Source organism: Acinonyx jubatus, chromosome A2 (genome assembly GCF_027475565.1).
Source record: "Acinonyx jubatus isolate Ajub_Pintada_27869175 chromosome A2, VMU_Ajub_asm_v1.0, whole genome shotgun sequence".
In the NCBI taxonomy this organism is placed as follows: domain Eukaryota; kingdom Metazoa; phylum Chordata; class Mammalia; order Carnivora; family Felidae; genus Acinonyx; species Acinonyx jubatus.
Window position 1 is genome coordinate 156,905,261 of NC_069383.1, and position 22,880 is coordinate 156,928,140.

At 45.1% G+C, this 22,880-nt stretch overlaps 1 protein-coding gene across 3 annotated transcripts in view; it reads right to left on the minus strand.

The window, feature by feature from the left end:
* LOC106985524 (zinc finger protein 791-like) overlaps window positions 1-12,922 on the minus strand; it is a 46,362-nt gene extending 33,440 nt beyond the window's left edge. For all 3 annotated transcript variants that reach the window (XM_053219851.1, XM_027050060.2, XM_053219850.1), the window contains exon 1: window positions 12,492-12,922. Coding sequence is in view for 1 of the 3 variants with exons in the window: in XM_027050060.2 (XP_026905861.1) it covers window positions 12,492-12,494 (3 nt within the window). In the remaining 2 variants the exon portion in view is untranslated. The remainder of the gene's footprint in view (window positions 1-12,491) is intronic.
* Window positions 12,923-22,880: the final 9,958 nt, after the last annotated feature.

A 22,880-nucleotide genomic window follows, 5' to 3' on the forward strand; every position in this document is an offset into this window, starting at 1 on the left:
GTTAGCTGTAAATATATATCAAAACTCGAGCCTAACAACTAAAAAAGGTATAATGATATGCTGGGAGAGTGGAAGAAATGAAATGTGGTAAAATGTTCAATAAAAGGCAGAAAAGGAAGAAGAAAGTAGAAAACAAAGAAAGAACAAAGGCAGCAAATGGGAAACAATAAAATATATAGGTTTTTTTTTAATGCTTATTTATTTTTGAGAGACAAAGAGAGCACAGGTGAGGGAGGGGCAGAGACAGAAGGAGACACAGAATCCGAAGCAGGTTCCAGGCTCTGAGCTGTCAGCTCAGAGCCTGACGTGGGGCTTGAACTCGTGAATCGTGAGATCATAACCTGAGCCAAAGTCGGATGCTCCATCAACTGAGTCATCCCAGTGACCCTAGATTTTATTCAAACAATCTTCTTAAACATTAGTGGTCTAAATACAAGGGAAAGACAAAAACTGTCTCAGTGGATAATAAAATAACAATTACATGTTGTCTACAAGGGTCACACTTTACATACAAAGATTCACGTAGATTAAAAGTAAGAGATGGGAAAAGATATACTATGGCATGCCAACACTGAACACAAGAAAGCTGGTATAGATATATTACCTTTGGAGCATTACATAATGATAAAGGGGTCAAGTCTCCAAGAAGACACAGCACTCCTTCAAGGGTATGTGTGTAACAGTGGGGCAAAACACACGAGGCAAAAACTGAAAGAACTCTAAGAAGAAATAATTGAACCTGTTACTACAGAGATTCCAACACCAGCCCCCATCAGTAATTAGCAGGTCCAACAGGCAGAGATAATGAAGGACACTGTTAACACCATCAGGCAAGTGGCTTTCATTGAAACCTATGCAACACCTCATCCAAACATTCTTCTGAGGTTCATGTAGACCGTCCACGAAACCAGACCACATTCTGGGCCATAAAACACACCCTAACAAACTCGGAGAGGAAGGAAGGAAGGAAGGAAGGAAGGAAGGAAGGAAGGAAGGAAGGAAGGAAGGAAGGGAAAAAAAGAAAAGAAAGAAGGAAAGAAAGGGAAAGAAAGAAAGAGAGAGAGAAAGAAAGAAAAAGAAAATTATGCTTATAAACCAAAATTATATTAACTTGGAAATCAATAACAGAACAATGGTTGGGAAATCTCCACACACCCAAATATCATATGGCTCAATAAGAGAGGTCAGCAAGTGGTGGAATAGAAGTTTGCTACTGTTATATCCCCACCAGGCACCGATTTTGAAAGCCACCCAATGATGAGCGTACCTCTGTGGAAATTTCCAGTGGTCCATTCACACACCCCAAAGGAGCAAAAACTCTGAGAATAGACCCCATGAGGAGGTAAGAAGAGTGGTCTTATTTTACCTGTGTCACCTTCTCCCCAAAGGCAGCACAGCTCCTTCCCAAGAGAGATGGCGTTGGCCCATAATTCCCCCCATGGGGAAAGTGAAACGTTATAAGAGAGCACTTGGATTCCCCCGGTGGTGTGGGATGCTGTTCAGAAGGCTCACCACTTTCCTGTCTCACCGAAAATACTGAGGATATCAACACAGCTGAGTGGCTGGAAGGCTGGGAGCAGGGAAGGACTTGGAAAGACCTAAGGCAACCAGAGCTTGGAACTCAACAAATGGCTGTGGATCCTACTAAGTGCTTGCATAGTCGATCTGGATGCTTGCACTTCAGCCACTTTGGAGGCAATGCCCATGGACACTCCCAAATGGCCCCTGGGCACGCTCAATACTCCATACATCTCACTCCCACCCATATGATCCGCTCCCTTGTAGCCCAGACAGTGAGTACAAGCCTCTTAATGTCTTGTAAGCACATGCATTCAGAGGGCTCAACTCAGTGGGATTAGAAAAAGGTGCACAGGAGCACCTGGCTGGCTCAGTTGATAGAGCATGCAGTTCTTGATCTCAGGATTGTGAGTTTGAGCCCCACATTGGGTACAGAGATCGTTTAAATTAAAAAAAAAAAAAACCAACTTTGAAAAAAAGAGAAAAGAATGCACAAACTTGAGCACTTCAGGGTACCACCCTAGGGGAAACAAAAAGGAAGCTCTCAGCACCTGGCCTGGCTTTGAGGGATCAAAAGAAGGTGTATAATCTTCAGAATTACCCCTAATGAGGGGGCTGGAGGTATGAAGCAGGTACGTCAGTAGAAAAGATCTGAGAGAGCCTCAGAATCCCTAGCTGGGCTGACTGGTGACGGTGTTTCTCTCCCAAAGTGAGTTAGTAAAGACTGGAGAAAGTGGCTACTTCCTCACATGCAAAGACACCAACGTGAGACTTCAAGGAATTCAAGGAACACACACACACACACACACACACACACACACACACACACACAAAGGAAAAATGATGCCAACAAAGGAACACAATTTTCTAGTAACCTATCCAATAGAAATAGAGGTCTGCAAGTTGCCTGATAGAATTGTTCCAAGAAAGCTCAGAAAGCTTCACAAGAGCCCAGATAGACAATGTGGTGTCTCTCTCGATCAGCTGGGGACCCCCAAGCGTGGGGTGACAATCGGGTGGAAGCCAGTGGTGCGGACAGTTGAAAGGATTCACCCGAGGCAGAATGAAGAAGTTTATCGAATACACTGCAAGGGAGCAGCAGGCAGGACAGCAAAGGAGGCTGTGAACGGGGGCTGTTGTTAGAGAGGGAAGGTAAGGGGGTATAGTGACATATGGAATTTTCCCTTCTTTGGTAACTGTGCCTAGAGCTAAGTAGCCCATTGGTCAGTTAGGGCCTATGGATATTTTGAGACGGGTGGCCTGACGGGCCCGTCTGTATTCAGCCAGGGGGGTTGGGGTCACTTTGGGCTCTTCTGCCTTGATCACGGTTCCATTGCACAAGCCTGTTGTCCAAAAGCGGCCTCTACAGACAACTCCATGAAATCAAGAAAACAATACATGAACAAAGCAAGAAGTATGGCAGAGAGTAGAAATCATAAAGAACCCAAATAGAAATTCCAGCACTGAAGGAAAAGCGAAATGAAAAAAAGAAATGCAAACAGAGAGGCTCAAGAGCTGACTTGATGAATACGATGAAAGAATCTGTGAACTTGAAGACCAGTCATTAGAAAGCATACAGATGAAGGAGAAGAAAAGAAAAATGAACAAAAAGGAGTGAAGAAAGGTTATGAGACTTAGGGGACACCCGTAAAATAAACAATACACACATAATGGAAATTCCAGAAGAAGAGAGAATGGCAGAACGCTTAAAGAAATAATGGCTCGGGGCGCCCGGGGGGCTCGGTCGGTTAAGCGTCCGACTTCGGCTCAGGTCATGATCTCGCGGTTCGTGAGTTCAAGCCCCGTGTCGGGCTCTGTGCTGAGGGCTCAGAGCCTGGAGCCTGTTTCGGATTCTGCGTCTCCCTCTCTCTCTGACCCTCCCCCGTTCATGCTCTGTCTCTCTCTGTCTCAAAAATAAATAAATGTTAAAAAAAATTAAAAAAAAAAAAAAGAAAGAATGGCTGGAGAGGCACCTGGGTGGCTCAGTCAGTTGAGCGTCCGACTTCGGCTCAGGTCATGATCTCACAGTTTGTGATTTCAAGTCTCGCATCGGGCTCGCTGCTGTCAGTGCACAGCCTGCTTCAGATCCTCGGTCCCCCTCTCGCTCTGCCCCTCCCCTGCTCATTCTCTCTCTCTTTCAAAATAAATAAATAAACTTAAAAAAAAATAAAGAAAAAGATAAACCAAGCTGACAAACCTTTAGCTAAATGAAGAAAAGATTAATAAAATCAGAAAGTAAAAAGGATAAATGATAACTGATAGCACTGAAATTCAAAGTATCGTAAGAGACTACTATGAATAAATATATGTTAACAAATTTGATAACCTACAAGTATAAATTCCTTTAAACATACAACTTACTAAGACTGAATCATGAAACAGAAAATCAAAACTCAGTAAGGAGTAAGGAAATCGAATCAGGAATAAAAAAAAACGCCCAACAAAGAAAAGCCCAGGACCAGATGGCTTCACTGGTGAATTCTACCCAACACTTAAAAAAATTCCTGGAGCACCTGGGTGGCTCAGTCGGTTAAGCATCCAACTTTGGCTCAGGTCGTGATCTGGCGGTTGGAGAGTTTGAGCCCCACGTCGGGCTCTGTGTTGACAGCTCAGAGCCTGGAGCCTGCTTCAGATCCTGTGTCTCCTTCTCTCCCTGTCCCTCCCTTACAAATGCTCTGTCTCTCTCTCCCTCAAAAAAAAAACAAGTTAAAAATTCATACTAACTCTTCTCAAACTCTTGCAACAAATTAGAAAGGAGGAAATACTTCCAAAATCATTTTATGAGGCCAGCATTATATTTTTTAAAGTTTTTTTAAAATATATTTTTTTAAATTTATTTTTGACAAAGAGCAGGACAGAGTGTGAGCAGGAGAGGGGCAGAGAGACAGACAGAAACACAGAATCTGAAGCGGGCTCCAGGCTGTGAGCTGTCAGCACAGAGCCCAATGTGGGGCTCAAACTCGTGAACTGCGAGATCATGACCTGAGCTGAAGTCAGATGCTTAACCGACTGAGCCACCCAGGTGCCCGTTATTAAAGTTTTTAAAAACATTTTTTTAATGTTTATTTATTTTGGAGAGAAAGGGTAGACAGAGCATGAGTGGGAGAGAGGCAGAGAGAGAGGGAGACATAGAATCCTAAGCAGGCTCCAGGCTCCCAGCTGTCAGCACAGAGCCTGATGCAGGGCTCGAACTCACAAACTGTGAGATCATAACCTGAGCCTAAGTCGGACACTTAACCGACAGAGCCACCCAGGCTCCCCTATTAAAGTTTTTTAAAGTGTATTTATTTTGAGAAAGACAGCAATAGTGTGAGAGGGGGAGGGGCAGAGACAGAGGGAAAGAGAGAATCACAAGCAGGCTCTGTACCATCAATGCTTAGCCAACTGAGCCACCCAGGTGTCTGAGGCCAGCATTACATAGATAACAAAGTCAGACGAGGACACTCCAAGGAAAGAAAATTAAGGGGCACCTGGGTGGCTCAGCTAGTTGGGTGACTGACTTCGGCTCAGGTCATGATCTTGCAGTTTGTGAGTTTGAGCCCCGCATCAGGCTCTGTGCTGACAGCTCAGAGCCTGGAGCCTGCTTCAGATTCTCTGTCTCCCTCTCTCTCTGCCCCTCCCCTGCTTGTGCTCTGTCTCTCTCTCTCTCTCTCTCAAAAATAAATAAACATTAAAAAAATTTTAAAAATCCTTTACAAAATACTAGTACGTTAAATTCAACAGCACACTAAAAGGCTTATACAACTTGATCAGTGGATTTATCCCTGGTATGCAAGGATGGTTCAACATATGCAAATCAATACATGTGCTATACCCAATTAACAAGATGAAAGATAAAAGTCATATGATCATCTCAGCAGGTGCAGGGGAGGCATTTGACAACATCCAACATCCTTTAATGATGAAATAAAACAAATTAGGTAGAGAAAGAATGTACCTCGGGGCACCTAGGTGGCTCAGTTGGATCTCAGGGTCGTGAGATCAGGTCCTGCATGGGCCTGCTTGGGATTCTCTCTCTCCCTCTCCGTCTCTCTGCCCCTACCCCACTTGCACATGATCTCTATCTCAAAACAAATAAAGAAACTTAAAAAAAAAAAAAAAGAATGTACCTCAATAGCATAAAAGCCATATATGACAAATGCACAGCTAACATCATACTGAAGATAGAAAAGTCGCCTCTTCCAGAACTATGTACCCGGCAAGAAACTGAGGAAAGGGTTAAGGTGAGATATATCTATTTGTCCCCTATTTTATACTCAGGAACTCCCCTACATTATCAGGGGTAACTTGCTTAAATTTTCTGGGATAGAATTTGAGCCTTAGTATCATTTGCATGAAGGTTTCGGAATTAATGCATTGAAGCAGTTGGCAAAATTAATTCGGAATCTGTGTTGTAGAGGCCCCCAAACCCTGTGTCTTTTAAAGGGTTTATATAGTGCCCTGCAATCTTTTTTGTTGTGTAAATTCTTCCTTTAGCATGTTTTGGATTTCCAATTTGGTAAAATTGTGGACCTTTTAGTATTTTTCTCTTTTGTTCCTTCCCACCTGTCCTTCCCGATTTTGCTTTTTGGGGATTTTTTGGTCACTGGATGAACTTCAGGGAAAGGAGGGTCCTCTCTACCCTGATATTTATTTTTTAATTTTTATTTAATTAAAAATTTTTTTAAATGTTTTGTATTTTTGAGTGCGAGTGGGAGAAGGGCAGAGAAAGAGACTACCCTGATGTTTGTATATTTTTTCCTCCAGAGAGCCTCAAATCAGTGCCATCAGGAAACTCCCCTGTGACGACTTGTTGGCGTATAGGTTTTAAAGATCCCAGACCTAAGTCAGTTTCAGCTGATACCTTTGCTGTGCCGCAGTGAGGCCAGGGGTATTGTCCTCTAGAACCTTGTGGGTCACAGTCATTGCTGCAATACAGACAGGGAGGCAGCAGCAGAGGTGTTTAAGATCCTGGTGACTCCTCTGGCGTCAGGACTTACCCCACATTCTAATGACTGCCTTTCTTCTCTCTTCTCCTCTTTTTCTCTTTAAGTTTATTTATTTATTGAGAGAGTGCAAGCACGAACAGAGAGACAGACAGACAGACAGACAGACAGAAAGAGAATCCAAAGCAGGCTCCACATTCAGAGACCGACTCGGGGCTCAACCCCACAACTGTGAAATCATGACCTGAGCTGAAATCAAGAGTCGGACCACTGAACTGACTGAGCCACCCAGGCACCCACCTCTTCCTCTTTTTAAATGGGAGCTGTTTCAGGAGTGACCTCTTGATATGGCCTCCTCTTGCATAGTCCTCTCTCCCACTCCCACCCCCGGGGATATCTCAGGGCCAACTCTGCCTCTATCACAGCTTCCTTCTGACGCACAGATAAATCTCTGCAAACACATTAACCCAGGACCACTGTAAGAAGGGCCCCAATTTTGCTCTGAAAGGCCTAGGAATCCTAGAACTCTGGTCAGTTGAATCGAGAACTTCAGGTTGGCAGGCTTGCCCCAAGACAGGGCAGCACAGCATATAACATGAGCTCCCCAGGACCTAGCAGCCCACAGGACATGCCACTGTCACGGAGCACAGCAGGTGAGCAAGCCAGAGTAAGAGAACACAGACCCACGGGCAGTGGTTTTGTTTGGACATGCTGCTCATGGCCACCTGTTCTGGTCACATGCAGATATGCGGTTCCTGTATTAAGACTGAGGCCCGCCCCCATACACCATGAGGGTAGGAAAAGGCTTAGGTCTCACATGACTCACATAATTGAGATCGAGGGGAGGGGAGGGGAGGGCAGGGCAGGGTCAGTCTCTCAAGCAGCTCTGAACTGGCTTCAGAAAGCAAGGAAAGGAGCCTGAAATGGGGTTTCATTGTGGCTGGGGGGTTAGTGAAAAAATATTCAGTGGCACTTGTCAAAGATGGGAGTGCAGATGAGTTTAAGATGGTTTCATTCAGAACCATCGTGAGGGGTGTAGAGACACCTGTGATGGGATTTTCACAGGGGATGAGAAACGAGATGGGGTTCAACTCTGGACACAGCATGGGCAGGTGGGAGTTCATGGCCAGAGAACAGGGTGGAGGTCAGTGGACGGAAAAGGACTCAGAGAAAAATCAGGGGTAAGAGGGTTCTGGCTGAAACGACCTAACAGGATTCTTACTGAAGACAGGCCAGGGTGATCACTTTCAACTGGGGGATGGCGGGGGGGGGGGAGGGGGGAGGAACTTGATCAGCTATCAAGGGTGGTCAGACATGGAGGGGGTGGGGAGGATTCTGGTTCAGCTGACCCAGCAGGGTTCTTGCTAAAACTGAATTTTACAGGGAGCTACCCAGATAGACCTACGAGAAGGTTTAGGAGCCTGACACAAGTTTGGTCAAGCAAAGAATATTTGTCGGGGGTGGGGCCAGGGCAAGAGTTTTGCACACAGGGACTCGTGTGCTTGGAATCTGAGGCCAGTGCCATATAAGGGAGCCTCTGGACTTTTTTTTTATGTGCATTTATTTTTGAGAGTGAGAGAGAGAGAAAGAGAGACAGAGCATGAGCAGGGGAGGGACAGAGACAGAGGGAGACACAGAATCCGAAGCAGGCTCCAGGCTCCGAGCTGTCAGTGCAGAGCCCGACGTGGGGCTCGAACCCACGAGCCGTGAGGTCGTGATCTGAGCTGAAGTCCGACGCCCAACTGACCGAGCCACCCAGGCACCCTGAGCCTCTGGACTTTCTTGTCGCTTTGTCCAGGTGGTGGAGATAAGGGAAAGGGAGGGGGTGGTGAGGAGTAAGCAGCCAGCAAACATGAAAAGATGTGGAGTCTGGCTGATTATAAGGACACACATGGGTAAGAAGAATATTTCTACTTATTTCTATATAAAAGTGGCTTATTTCTATACAAAAAACTAACACCAACAGGAAGTTCATGAAATGATCGACAGTGTGTATTTGGAGATGGCTGGAGTCACAGCACTGGAGGGGAGCAGGATGTTTGGACAGTGAGTTTTCTTAAGTTAAACTTTCTATCTCACGAATATACTTAAAATAGAAGTTGGTGGACACTGTGTTTTACTAGTTAGCAGTCTTTATTCAATTTTAACTTTTGTACATAGGAAACCATTCTAAGATTTAATTCTCTTCTTTTTTAAAGGTTTTATTTTTAAGTAATCTCTATACCCAACATAGGGCTCGAACCCACAACCTTGAGATCAAGAGTCGCACGCTCCACCAGCTGAGCCATCCAGGTGCCCCAGATTGAATTCCTTTAAACCCAGTTACAAAAGTGAAACCATAAAAAAATGAATATTTTCAAATCTTTTTCTTTTTAATTCTTTTAAGTGTTTATTTTGAGAGGGAGGGAGGGGGAGAGAGAGGGAGGGAGGGAAGGAGAGAGGAAGAGAGAGAGAGAGAGAGAGAGGGAGAGAATCTCAAGCAGGCTCCTCGCTGTCAGCACAGAGCCTGATTCAGGGCTCAAACTCACGAACCGGAGATCATGACCTGAGCCAAAATCGAGAGTGGGATGCTTAACCATCTGAGCCACCCAGGCACCCCTAAATCTCTAAGTAGAAGGACATGTGGCATCATAGTTTGTCCTTCCCTTAGTTCAACACTGGGGTTATTTCCAGGAATAAGTAGCATATTCTAATGCGATAGGGGTTGGAATTTAGGTCCTTAAATGCATTGGATTTTCAAAGACTTACATAAGCTATAAGTAGCTTTCCTCACATCAATTAAAATAAGAATTCCCTTTCATTACCCTTTTATTTATTTATTTGGAGACCGAGAGGGGGACAGAGACAGACAGACAGCGCATGCAAGCGGGAAGAGGGGCAGAGAGAGAGAGAGATGATCCCAAGCAGGCTCTGTGCTGTCAGGGCAGAGCCCCATGACCTAGGGCTCGATCCCATGAACGGTGAGATCATGACCTGAGCCGAACAAGAGTCTGAGCCACCCAGGCATCCCCTTTACCCTTTTAAATGCCACTGTCCCCTAAGGACATGCGTAAACACTGATGTAAAAATGAAAAATTGTACCGGGAAGCTCAAGCACATTCATCTCAAACCTTTGCCTAAAAGGAACAAAAAGTTCTATTTAGTTCTGCAGTTTTCCTGTCCTTACTGCCATCATTTCTCTCAATGAACTTACATTTTCAAGCCCAAGAAACAAACAAAAAAATGTTATTTCTCCCACAGGCAGCAGAATAAAGTGCTAAGGGAGACTAGAAGCAAAGGACTGCAATACTCAATCCATTAACGGAACCCGGAGAAAAGAAACATAAATATTGAGCTCAGCACAGACGAGCAGCCAGCTCCTCACAGGACAGAAGGAAAGTCACAGTCAGAGAGTTTTAAACACACTCCAGACACTTCCAGTGGAGACAGAATCCCCGGAGTTGGAAGATCCCTGCTAAGGTAGGGAGTGGGGCAGGGGGGCGGAAGGATACCTGAGCAGCCACAGGAATGAACCCTGGGACCCCTGAACTCCCTCCCTCCCCCGGGGCCTAGTGGAACCCCTCTCTCCCTAAGGCTGCTGTTCTCCAAGTGAGGAAACTCTCAGCAGGATTCACTTGTAGGTTGTTACCCAAATGAACTCCCAAATTCACGAGCCCTAGCCCGGACACAGACCTCCTGACTTTCACAGGCTTTCTCAATACAAACAAATGACACTCCATGCACTTACATGTGGATGCAAAACTCCAACCTGGGTCTAGACACAGGACCAAGGGATCCACACTTACCTAGAAAGGGCATCTCCTCCCCACCCCTTTGTGCACAAGCATCCCCAGCTTTCCAGGCTCTGTAGCTTCTCTCCATATAAAGGCTCCTTCTGGGGGCACCTGGGTGGCTCAGTACGTTGAGCGTCCAACTTCAGCTCAGGTCACGATCTCACAGTTCATGGGTTTGAGCCCCGCATCGGGCTCTGTGCTGACAGCTCAGAGCCTAGAGCCTGATTCGGATTCTGTGTCTCCCTCTCTCTCTGTTCTTCCCCACTTGCACTGTCTCTCTCTCTCTCTCAAAAATAAATAAACATTTAAAAAAGAAAGACAAGCCTCCTTCTGAGGTGGGTGTGAGCAGGTAAAAACACCTGCAGAGGCTCCTCAGGAAGAACCAGCTGGGCCTTGAAGGTATTTCCCTTTGCAGACTCTGTGAGGAAGGGGGCGGGGAGCCTAGCTTAGGTCGCCAGCCATAGGCTTCTGTCACATTGCTTTGGACTATAGTAGTATTTTTAAATTTTTTTTTAATGTTTATTTATTTTGGGGACAGAGAGAGACAGAGCATGAATGGGGGAGGGGCAGAGAGAGAGGGAGACACAGAATCGGAAGCAGGCTCCAGGCTCTGAGCCATCAGCCCAGAGCCTGACGCAGGGCTCGAACTCACGGACCGCGAGATCGTGACCTGAGCTGAAGTCGGACGCTCAACCGACTGAGCCACCCAGGCGCCCCTATAGTAGTATTTTTAATGACACAAACCCAGTATATGAAGAATCTAGGAAGATCACACAAACCCAATTTTATGTAGAAAAGATGGAGAAACTTGTAAGGCATTTTTCTAGTTCAACAAGAAAATCCATAAGTATTTATTACTTTCATAAAATAAGGATAGTAAACATTACTTCCATGGCAAGAAATTGTCCTATAAACAATCGGACTTGAATGTTCAAGGTGCTGGAATTATAGTTGAAATTGCTCTCCTTCCCCCTCACCAAAAAACAAAACAACAACAACAAAAAACAACAGTGGGGCACCTGGGTGGCTCAGCCGGTTGAGCGACCCCGACTTCGGCTCAGGCCATGATCTCACGGTTTGTGACTTCGAGCCCCGCGTCGGGCTCTGTGCTGACAGCTCAGAGCCTGGAGAGCCTGGAGCCTGCTTGGGATTCTGTGTCTCCCTCGCTCTGTGCCCCTCCCCCACTCATGCTCTGTCTCAGAAATAAACATTTAAAAAAATTTTTAAAAACGGCAACAAAACAGACCTCAGAATATTACTGCAACGTCTCGGGAAGAAAAACGAGAAACAAGAAATGTCAACACATGCGATGTGATACTAAAATTGTATACCTATATATATATATACATACATACATATATATACGTGTATATATATGTATATACGTATGTATATACAGCTGAAATTCACCTTTGTCTTCCCTCTTTGGAAATATTTAATATGGTCTTTCTCAATCTATCACTTAAATACATTTTACATTTAATTGAAAACTGGACACCAAAAAAAAGTGACTGAGTGTTACCAAGGTGACAAACCTAGGAATGGGCAGTGCTCACAGGGCAGATCACCCAGGAAAGTCTCAGAGAGGAACGCCCACCCAAAGGAGTTCTCGCAACATGCCTGTGCCCAGGAAAGGTCCTGGGGGGAGGGGCACAGGAGTTCCTAAAACGTAGCTCCAGGTGCTTACTGTCTGCTTCCCTCTCATGTAAAAACATCCAGAGAAAAATCACAAGCGTTTCAAATGGCCCATCCATATAATGTGTACGCTGCGTCAGTTTGAAATGCACCCCGGAGGACACATAGTTGATACTGATGCTGTGAACTGGAGAGGGGAAGTTGGCGTCTGGGGAGGCGGGGTAGGATCTGGAAAGTCAGGGATTTATTGCTGGCCTTAGAAAGAGCTAGGCTGGAGAAAGGGTCGTGGATTTGAGACTCTGTTTCCCAAACATCTGGAACACTCCGGAGAAAACGGGTGCCCCTGGGGAGACAGGAAGGGCTGGGGACCCCACAGACCACAGCACCTCCCGCGTACGAATCCCGGAGACGGAGTCACGACTGTCCCCTGACGACTCCCCCCCTCCCCCCGTGGTCACCGCACGGATCGGGAGAGACGCGGCCGCGCGCAGTGACGGGACAGGACGCCGCGGGGTCCCGGCTGCCCGCACAGCCCGCAGGCCGCGCGCGGAGGGGGACTGAGGTCGGAGCGGCGCCACCGGGGACTCGGGGGACTCGGGGACTCCGCCCCGTCCTGGCACACCCGGCCCCGCACACTCACCATCTCCCGGCCCCTCGGGTCGCCCGGCGTCGTGCCCGCTGCTCCCGCGGCAGGTGCAGGTCACTGCGCGATTAACGCTGCGGCAGAGCCACCTGGGACCTTTTAAGCGCAGGTGAGAAGCGAACCGGAGCCAGGCCTCGAGCTTCCAGGGGGCTGCGGGGCGTCGCCACACCCACCTGCCCCTGCCGCGGCCCTGATTGGACCGCTCGCAAGGACCCGCCCCTCCGCTCCTGAGTGACAACAGGGCAGAAGGTCCGCTTGCTTGCGAAATCCAGTCTTTTAGGTGGTCGGGAACCTGTCCCCTCCTGGGACGTTTGCTTTTAAACAAAACTTGGTCCTGGCCCTAGGGGGACCGTGGCGTCTTCCTGCAGCTCCTTGTAAACGTGGGGACACAGGCGTCCAGAGTCCGTTCCGGTGGAGGGACTCCCTTGTTCAGAGGAAGAGGGCCAGGCCAGGCGGGGTTTACACACAGGGTCTGAGGTCCTCCCTGGGTGGGGGATTGGCATGAGGCCGCGAAACCACTCATGGACCTGTGACCCTTGTTTACAAAAACACTTTTAAAATGACCTCACGGGGGAAAAATCAAATCAAATCAAATAATAAAAATGACCTCACGGGGCGCCTTAGTGGCTCAGTCGGTTAAGCATCAGACTCTTGATCTTGGCTCAGGTCATGATCTCGAGGTTCCTGAGTTTGAGATCGGTGTCAGCTCTGTGGCACTGCACGGACAGTGTGGATTTGGGGATTTTCTCTTTCTCCCTCTCTCTCTCCTCCTCCCACTAGCTCTCTCCCAAAATAGATAAATAAATTTTTAAAAAATGACCTCACCGTATGCAATAAAGACTGGTTCCATGATCTTTAACCGTTGACAACATTGAGGCTTCTACCCATCCCTTCTCCACCTGCGTGTATGTGGTACTTCAGCTAGAGAACCCCATGCCTTTTCAAGCGTTTGAGTTTTTTTGCTTTAAAATTTATACTTTTAGGGGTGCCTGGGTGGCTCAGTCGGTTAAGCGACCAACTTCGGCTCAGGTCACGATCTCACCGCTCATGAGGTCAAGACCCACGTCAGGCTCTGTGCTGATGAGCCTGCTTCGGATTCTGTGTCTCCCTCGCTCTCTGCTCCTCCCCCGCTCTTGCTCTCTCTCTCTCAAAAATAAACATTAAACATTTTTTTTAATTTATACTTTTAATTGTGGTAGCATACACATTCTATAAAATTTCTATTTTAGGTATATAGCTCAGTAGTGAGAATTACCGTGACATTGGGAAGTCCATCTCAGAACTGGAATAAGTGCCTAAATTTTGAGATCACTCCTGCGTTACCAAATGCCATCTTCCTCTCTCCGATTCACATTATTTTCAACTATTTGTCCTCCACGGTGTATTTCAAACAGACTCAAAGTTTTAATTGCACAGAAAAACAACCTGGAATATCCTGTATAAAACCCACGTGCCTCTCTGCTAAGTATATTTCCTGGGCACGAACGTCCTATGTGAAGGCTTTTAGTAGAGTTTCCCCTTTGAAAATTTCTGGGTGATCTGTCCTGTTGGCACTGACCCGTGCTGGGTTTGGGCACCTTAAAATGATGTACTGGTTTATTTCTCTTTTTCCAATAGGGTAAAATTTATTTAATTAGTAGAGCTTGAAAGAAAGTAACAAATATTTCCAAGGAGGTAAGAAAGTGGTAAGTTTCAGGAAAAAATCAGATATTCCAGTATTATGTCCCATTTGTTAATAATTTTGATTTCACTTTTTCTTCCCCTGGGAATGCGTTGTAAGTTTCTGAGGCCTGCTCTTTAATTTTGGGTGATTTCAAATCTGCTTAGACTGGCAGAGAGGAAGCATCCAAGCAGGACTGATTATTTGCAAAACAATGTCTTGCCATGAAAACAATAATTAGTTGACATCTTTCTTTCCCCCCAAAGGAATAGATATTTGGGATTTTCTGCTTGAACTAGTAAATATGCATTACAGTTTCTTCCCTCCTTACCACATAAACACGGAGTTTGAGTGATTTTGTGCAAACACTGAGTTTGAGTGATGTTGGTTTGTGTCGTATAGCATATAATGGTGGTCCTGGGACGCCTGGGTGGCTCAGTCGTTAAGCGTCTGACTTCAGCTCAGGTCATGATCTCACAGTCCATGGGTTTGAGCCCCATGTCAGGCTCTGTGCTGACAGCTCAGAGCCTGGAGCCTGCCCTGGATTCTGTGTCTCCCTCTCTCTCTCTCCCTCTCCCCCACTCATGCTCTGTCTCACTCTCAAAAATAAACATTAAAAAAAAATTCAACAACAACAACAACAACAACAACAACAACATATAATGGTGGTCCCAAGCAACTCCAGGGGGCATAGAGGCATGTGACTCAGGTCAATGACCTGAGTAAGACTGTTGGAATCGCTGCTTTGAATTCTCCTTCAATTCCCAAAATAGAATTGGTAGATCAGAGGATAATTCAGTTTGTAGTTTTTTGAGGAATTGTCATGTTGTTTTATATACCATCAACACGATTTTATATTCTCAGCAATAGTACAACAAGGGTTTCAAAGAGTATTTTCGTTTTCCTGATAGTGTCATTTAAGGACAAAAGTCACTAATTTGATGAAGTCCAAATTTGATGAAGTCTATTGTTTTTTTCCATTCTTGCCCTCGGTGTCTTATCTACGAATTCTTTGCCAAATACAAGTCTAGAATGGTTTCCTATGTTTATGTAAGTGTGTTATCGTTTTCATTTAGGTCTTTATCCTTTCTGGTAAAGTATTGTATGTGACGTCCTGTAAGAATAAAACCTCTTTCTTTTGCTTATGGCCATCCAGTTGGCTTAGCACAAATTTATGAGAAGACTATTCTTGCCCTATTCTTGGCTTCCACCACCCCCCCCCCACAAGAAATCAGGTGACTATAGATGTATAGGTTTATTTCTCAAATCTAAATCTATTCCACAGATCTATAGGTCTACCTTTATGTCAGTATCACACTCTCTTGATTACTACTGCATATCTCAAAGTTGTGACCTTAAGAAATGTTAGCCCTACCATTTTGCCTTTCTTTTTCGAGACTGCTTTGGTTATTCTGGTTCCCTTGCAACTCCATATAATTTTAAAAACCAGGTTGCCAATTTATATAAAGGAATGAAATGGGATCATGACAGGTATGGTGTTGAGTCTCTAGACCATTTTGGGGGCGAGTGCCATTTCAAAATGTTAAGTATTCTGATCCACTTTCCCATTTATTTACACATTTATTAATGTCTTTCCCCCACGTTTTATAGCTTTTTGAGTATTCACTGTGTACTTCTTTTGCTAAATTATCCCTAAATATTTTATTCCTTTTGATTTCATTGTAAATGCATTTCTTAATTTCATTATCAGATTGTTCCTTACAAGTATATAACACTACAATTGATTTTTACATATTGATCTTGTATCCAAGCAATTTGCTGAACTCAGTGATCAGTTTTAAGAGGTTTTTTTTTAATGTTTTTTTTTCTTTTTTATTTTTACAGTTTTCTAAAGATAAGGTATCTCAGTGGGAGGTAGAGATGCCATTACATCTTCCTAACCAATCTTAATGCGTTTTGTCTTTTTATGGATAACAGCTTTGGCTAATATGGCCAGTACACCCCCAAATATAAGTGGCAAGAACAGATATCCTTGTTTTGTTCCTTACTTCAGGGGAAAGCATCCAGTCTTTCACCACTAAAAATAATTTTAGTTTGGGGTTTTCACAGATGTTCATAACGAGGCTAGTTAATTTCCTTCTATTCCTGGTATGCTGAGTGCTTTAATCATAAAAGCATATTGCATTTTGCCACTTATTTTCTCTGAGGCTAATGAGATCTTGCCATTTTGCATTTTACTCTATTGATATCATTATTACACTAATGGATTTTGAGATATTAACGCAAGCTTTCATCCCTGGAATATATCCTACTTGGTCATGGTACAGAATTTTACATATTGCTGGATCAGGTTTGTGGGTTCACAAAATGAGCGTGAAGTGTTCTCCTCATTTTCTTTTTTTTTAATGTTTAGTTTTGGGAGAGAGAGAGAGGGAGAGAGAGAGAGAGAGAGAAAACAAGAAAGTGAGGGAGGGGCAGAGAGAGAGGGAGACACAGAAACTGAAGCAGACTCTAGGCTCCGCGCCTTCAGCAAAGAGCCCTATGTGGGGCTCAAACTTGTGACCCAGGAGATCACAACCTGAGCTGAAGTCCAACGCTTAACCAACTGAACCACCCACGCACCCCGTCTACTTATGCACTTCTGGTAGGAATATAAATGCATGCCGCCATTGTGGAAAACAGTATGGTAGTTTTTAAAAAATTACAGAGTGTTATTGTATGATCCAACAATTCCACTTTGAGTGGATAACCAAAAGAATTCAAAATATGGACTCAAACAGATATTTGTTCATCTGTGTTCACAGGAGCATGATTTACAGTGGCCTTAAGGTGGAAGAAACCCAAGCGTCCATCAACAGACGAATGGATCAACAAAATTTGGTATACACATACAAGCAGAATATTATTCAGCTTTAAAAAGAAATGGGGGCGCCTGGGTGGCTCGGTCGGTTAAGCATCCGACTTTGGCTCAGGTCACGATCTTGCAGTCTGTGAGTTCAAGCCCTGTGACGATGGATGCTCAGAGCTGTGCTGACAGCTCAGAGCCTGGAAGCTGCTTCGGGTTCCGTGTCTCTTCTTTCTCTGCCCCTCCCCCACGCCTGCTCTGTCTCTCAAAAATGAATAAATGTTAAAAAAAATTTTTTTTAAAGAAATGAAATTCTGACACATGCTACAGCATGGGTGAACCTTGAGGACATTATGCTAGGCGAAACATGCCAGTCAAAAAAAAAGACAGAAAAACTGTATTATTCCACTTAGAATCCACAGGAAGAAATTTTTGCAAATAATATAACTGAAAAGTGCTCGTATTAAGAATATATAGGGGTGCCTTGGTGGCTCAGTCGGTTAAGCGTCCAACTGTTGTTGGTTTCGGCTCAGATCATGATCTTGAGGTTCATGGGATCTAGCCCTGAGTAGGGCTCTGTGCTGATGGCACAAAGCTTGCTTGGGATTCTCTCTCTCTCCTCTCTCTCTGCCTCTTTCCCCTACTCACGCACGCTCTCTCTCTCTCTCTCAAAATAAAAAATAAACATTAAAAAATAAAATTGCAGTAAAATCTACATTAAAAATATTTGAGAGAGAACACAAGCAGAAGAGGGGTGGAGGGAGAGAATCTGAAGCAGGCTTCAACCCAGTGCAGGACCCGAGATGGGGCTTCATCTCATGACTGTAAGGTTATGACCTGAGCTGAAATCAAGAGTTGCACGCTTAATCGACTGCGCCACCCGGGCGCCCCCATAAATAAAATGTTGAAAATAAAAAAGAATACATAGGGGCGCCTGGGTGGCGCAGTCGGTTAAGCGTCCGACTTCAGCCAGGTCACCATCTCGCGGTCCGGGAGTCCGAGCCCCGCGTCAGGCTCTGGGCTGATGGCTCAGAGCCTGGAGCCTGTTTCCGATTCTGTGTCTCCCTCTCTCTCTGCCCCTCCCCCGTTCATGCTCTGTCTGTCTCTGTCCCAAAAATAAATAAACGTTGAAAAAAAAATTAAAAAAAAAAGAATACATAAAGAAATCCTACAATTCAAATAATCTACATTTAAAAAGTCAAGGGATGTAGGAACACCTGGCTGGCTCAATCGGTACAGCATGCAACTCTTGATCTCAGGGTCATGAATTTGAGCCCCATGTTGGGTGTAGAGATTACATAGAAATAAACTCTGGGGAGCCTGGGTGGCTCAGTCTTGATCTCATGATTTCTTGGGCTTGAGCCCTGCATCAGGCTCTGTGCTGACCATGGGGAGCCTGCTTGGGATTCTCTCTCTCTCCCTCTCTCTTTGTCCCTCCCCCACTTAAGCGGTCTCTGTCTCTCTCAAAATAAATAAATAAACACATTTTTTAAAAAAAAGAATGAAAATCTCTAAAAAATTTTAAAAATGAAAAGTCAAGGGACGTGCATAGATATTTTCCAAGAAAGATTTACAAACAGCCAAGAGCACACAGAATGGGGGAAGGTGGTCAAAAGGTACAAACTTCCTGTTATAAAATAAATAAGTCATGGGGGTGTAATGTACAGCATGGTGACTATAATATAGTTCATAGTACTGTATTATATATTTAAAATTTGGTGAGAGAGTAGATCTTAAATGTTCTCATTGCAGGAAAATAATTGTAACTACACACGTGATGATGAATGTTAACTATACTTTTTGGTAGTGGTCATTTCTCAATATATACAAATATTAAATCACTGTGTTGTATGCCTGGCACTAATATAATAAGTCAATTGTATCTCAATTAAAAAAATTTTTTTGATGTTTATTTATGTTTGAGAGAGAGAGAGAGAGAGAGAGAGAGAGAGAGCGGGGAAGGGGCAGAGGGAGAAGGAGACACAGAATCTGAAGCAGGCTTCAGCCTCTGAGCTGTCAGCACAAAGCCTGATGTGGGGCTCAAACTCATGGACCGCGAGATCATGACCTGAGCTGAAGTTGGACGCTTAACTGACTGAGCCACCCAGGCGCCCCAATTGTATCTCAGTTTTTAAAAAGAATGAAGTATTGATACATTCTGCAACACGGCATTCCCTGAGAAAATTATATCGAGTGATTGAAGTCAAACACAATGACAACATATTCTATAATCCCATTCCTATGAAAGTCAACAAATATGGAATTTTACATAGACAGGAAATAAGTTAATGGTTGTCTAGGGCTGGCACTTGAAGGAGCTAAGTAGGAAGATAGGACAGTGATAAGTAAAGGGTATAGAGTTTTCTTTTTAAGAGACAAATATGTCCTGAAATGAACCGTGGTGATGATTGCATGCATCTATGTAGGTACTGGAAACTGGTGAGATGTAAAAATTAAAGGGGTCTATGGTTATAGTATGTGAATTGGATCTAAATAAAGTTGTTCAACTCTTCAACAAATGTTGGGACAGTGTTGGGAAAACTGGACAGCCACATGCAAAAGAATGAAACTGGACCACTTCCTTTCACCATACACAAAAACAAGCTCAAAATGTATTAAAGACCTAAATGCGAGACCTGAAGCCAAAAACATCCTTGAAGAGAGCATAAGCAGTAATCTCTCTGACATCAGCCATAGCAACATGTTTCTAGTTTTGTCTCCTGAGGCAAGGGAAATAAAAGCAAAAATAAGCTATTGGGACTACAACAAAATAAAATTTCTGCACAACAAAAGAAACAACAGAATTAAAAGGCAGCCTACTGAGTAGAAGGTATTTGTAGACAACATATCTGGTAAAGTTTTAGTATGCAAAATACATAAAGAACTGATACAGCTCAATACCCCCAAAGTAATGCAATTAAAAATGAGCAAAAGACATGAACAGGCATTTCTCCTAAGAAGACACTCAGGTGGCCAACAGACACATGAAAAGATGCTCAACATCATTCATCATCAGGGAAATGCAAATCAAAACTACAATATCACCTCACACCTGTCAGAATGGCTAAAATCAGGGGCGCCTGGGTGGCTCAGTCGGTTGAGCCTCCGACTTCAGCTCAGGTTACGATCTCATGGTCCGTGAGTTCGAGCCCCGCGTCAGGCTCTGGGCTGATGGCTCAGAGCCTGGAGCCTGCTTCCGATTCTGTGTCTCCCTCTCTCTCTGCCCCTCCCCCGTTCATGCCCTGTCTCTCTCTGTCTCAAAAATAAATAAATGTTAAAAAAAAAAAAGAATGGCTAAAATCAAAAACGCAAGAAACAGCAAGTGTTGGGAAGAATTTGGAGAAAAAGGAACCCTCTTGAGGGGTTGGTAGGAATACAAACTGGTGCAGCGACTGGGGAAAGCAGTATGGAGGTTCCTCAAAAAATTAAAAATAGAACTACCCTATGACCCAGGAATCACACTATTGGGTATTCATCCCCCCAAAATACAGAAACACTAATTCAAATGAGTAAAAGCACCCCTATCTTTAGGCAGCATTATTCAAATAGCAAAACTATGGAACTAGCCCAAGCAGCCATTGATAGATGAATGGGTAAACAAAAAGTGATATCTATCTATATCTATAATGGAGTATTACTCAGCCATTAAAAAAGAATGAAACATTGCCATTTGCAACAACATGGGTGGAGCTCGAGAGTATAATGCTAAGTGAAATAAGTCAGTCAGAGAAAGACGAATACCATATGATTTCATTCATATGTGGAATTTAACAGACAAAACAAGCAGAGGGGAAAGAGAGAGAGAAGCAAACCAAGAAACAGACTCTTAAGTATAAAGAATTAATTGATAATTATCAGAGGTGAGATGGGTGGAGGAATGGGGTAAATAAGGGATAGGGATAAAAGAGTACATTTATCATGATAAAAAATAACATAAAATTATTTTTTTTAATTTTTTTTATTTTTTTCATTCTCACATCCAATTTTTTGTCTGGACAATGACAAACATGCACATTTTAAATATTCGGTGTATGTAAAAATAAAATGATTTAAAAAAGAGAAATGCCCACCCTAAGTTTGTTCAAATAAGTGGATATATGCATTAAGAGTTTTGCTTTCTAGGGGCGCCTGGGTGGCTCAGTCGGTTAAACTTCCCACTTCAGCTCAGGTCATGGTCTGGCGGTTAGTGAGAACGAGCCCCACGTCTGGCTCTGTGCTGACAGCTCAGAGCCTGAAGCCTGCTTCCGATTCTGTGTCTCCTTCTCTCTCCGCCCCTCCCTGCTCACACTCTGTCTCTCTCTCTCAAAAATAAATAAACATTAAAAAAATTAAAATAAGCACTTTTTAAATTAAAAAAAGAGTTTTGCAATCCAATCTCTTCAGCATATTAATACTTTCCAAGAACGTCCCATGTTTACATAACTTTTTCTTGTTTCTTGTTATATCAGTTAAAACAGTAACCGAATTACCTTATGGGGTATTCTAGCCTTTTATATATCAAAGTTCTCTAAGTATACATTCAAACAATGACCTAAGAATAAATTTTCTTTCAGTGTAAAACGTACACCTGAGAATTTAGTCAATGCCTCTTACAACTGTGGTTGGTCTTTCAAAGAGTCCCTGCCCCCAGCTGAGACTGGGGCTCCAATTTTCCATCCCAGCCAATAGGCTTGGAAGGCAATAGGCTTTTTAAACTATGAAATAAGGATGGGGAAGCATCGGGTGGAAGCCCCAACGCTGTCAATAGTCAACGATCAAAATGGAGCCAGGTGACTTTTAAGGGTCTGTACTTGCAAAGAAGGGTCACAGTTGCAGGAGCGGCTCCCAGCAGCGGGCGTTCCATGGACCGCTTACCTCTGGCCTGCTGTCACTCCGGGGGGAGTGGGTGGGCCTTGCAACCTGTCCAATCAGGGGAGACGTCAGGGCAAGGGGGTGGGGCGACGCTCCGCAGGCGCGCCGCGGGAGGCTTCTGGCTCCCGCCATTGTTTGGATCGCGGGTCGCCTGCGCTGCAGTCCTCCACGTCGCTGTGCCTCGGGTTCTGTCTTGCTGAGCCCTGGACCTTCCTCGGAAATCGTAGGTAGGACGCCGGGAGACACAGGAAAGCTAGAAATGGTGAGTGGGCAGGCCCGGGCTTCCGGAGAGGGGGGCGGAGTGCTGGGTGGAACTGGCCGGAGCTGGCCGTGGCGTGAACTGGCCTCCTCGCGGACGACTCTGAAGTGTGCGCATCCGTTGGTGGAGCCGCTCGGACCTCAGTCCCGTCCGCGCGTGGCCAGGGGGCTGGGCCGGCCGCCGGCACCCCGACGACCTGTGCGGTCCCTGTGCGCGGCAGCTTCGGCCTTCGAGCCTCCGGACAGCTCCGCGCCCGCAGCTCCGCGTCTCTCCAGATGGTGCGGTGACCGTGGTGACAGGGGGCAATCGTGACCGGCTCTCTGGTGTCCGTGCGCGGGAGATGCTAAGTATGGCCTTTGGGGTCTCCAATCCCTCCTTTCTCTTCAGAGGGGACCGGCTTTCTCCTGAGTTTTCCAGAATTTGGGGAAACCGTGAAATCCACGAGCCTGTCGCGGCACCGTCGCCCCCCCCCTCCCCAGCCGCCGCGCCCAGCCCTCCCAAGGGTTGGCATTCGTTGCCTAAATTAACTTCCAAATCCCTCCTGGCCCGCATCCCTCCTCCAGTTCACAGCGTCATTATGAACTATTCGTTCTCTATGGTGCCTTTTAAACAGACCCGAGGGGCGCCTGGGTGGCTCAGTCGGTTGAGCGTCCGACTTCGGCTCAGGTCATGATCTCACGGTCCGTGGGTTCGAGCCCCGCGTCGGGCTCTGTGCTGACAGCTCAGAACTTGGAGCCTGTTTCGGGTTCTCTGTCTCCCTCTTTCTCTGACCCTCCCCTGTTCATGCTCCCTCTCTCTCTCTGTCTCAAA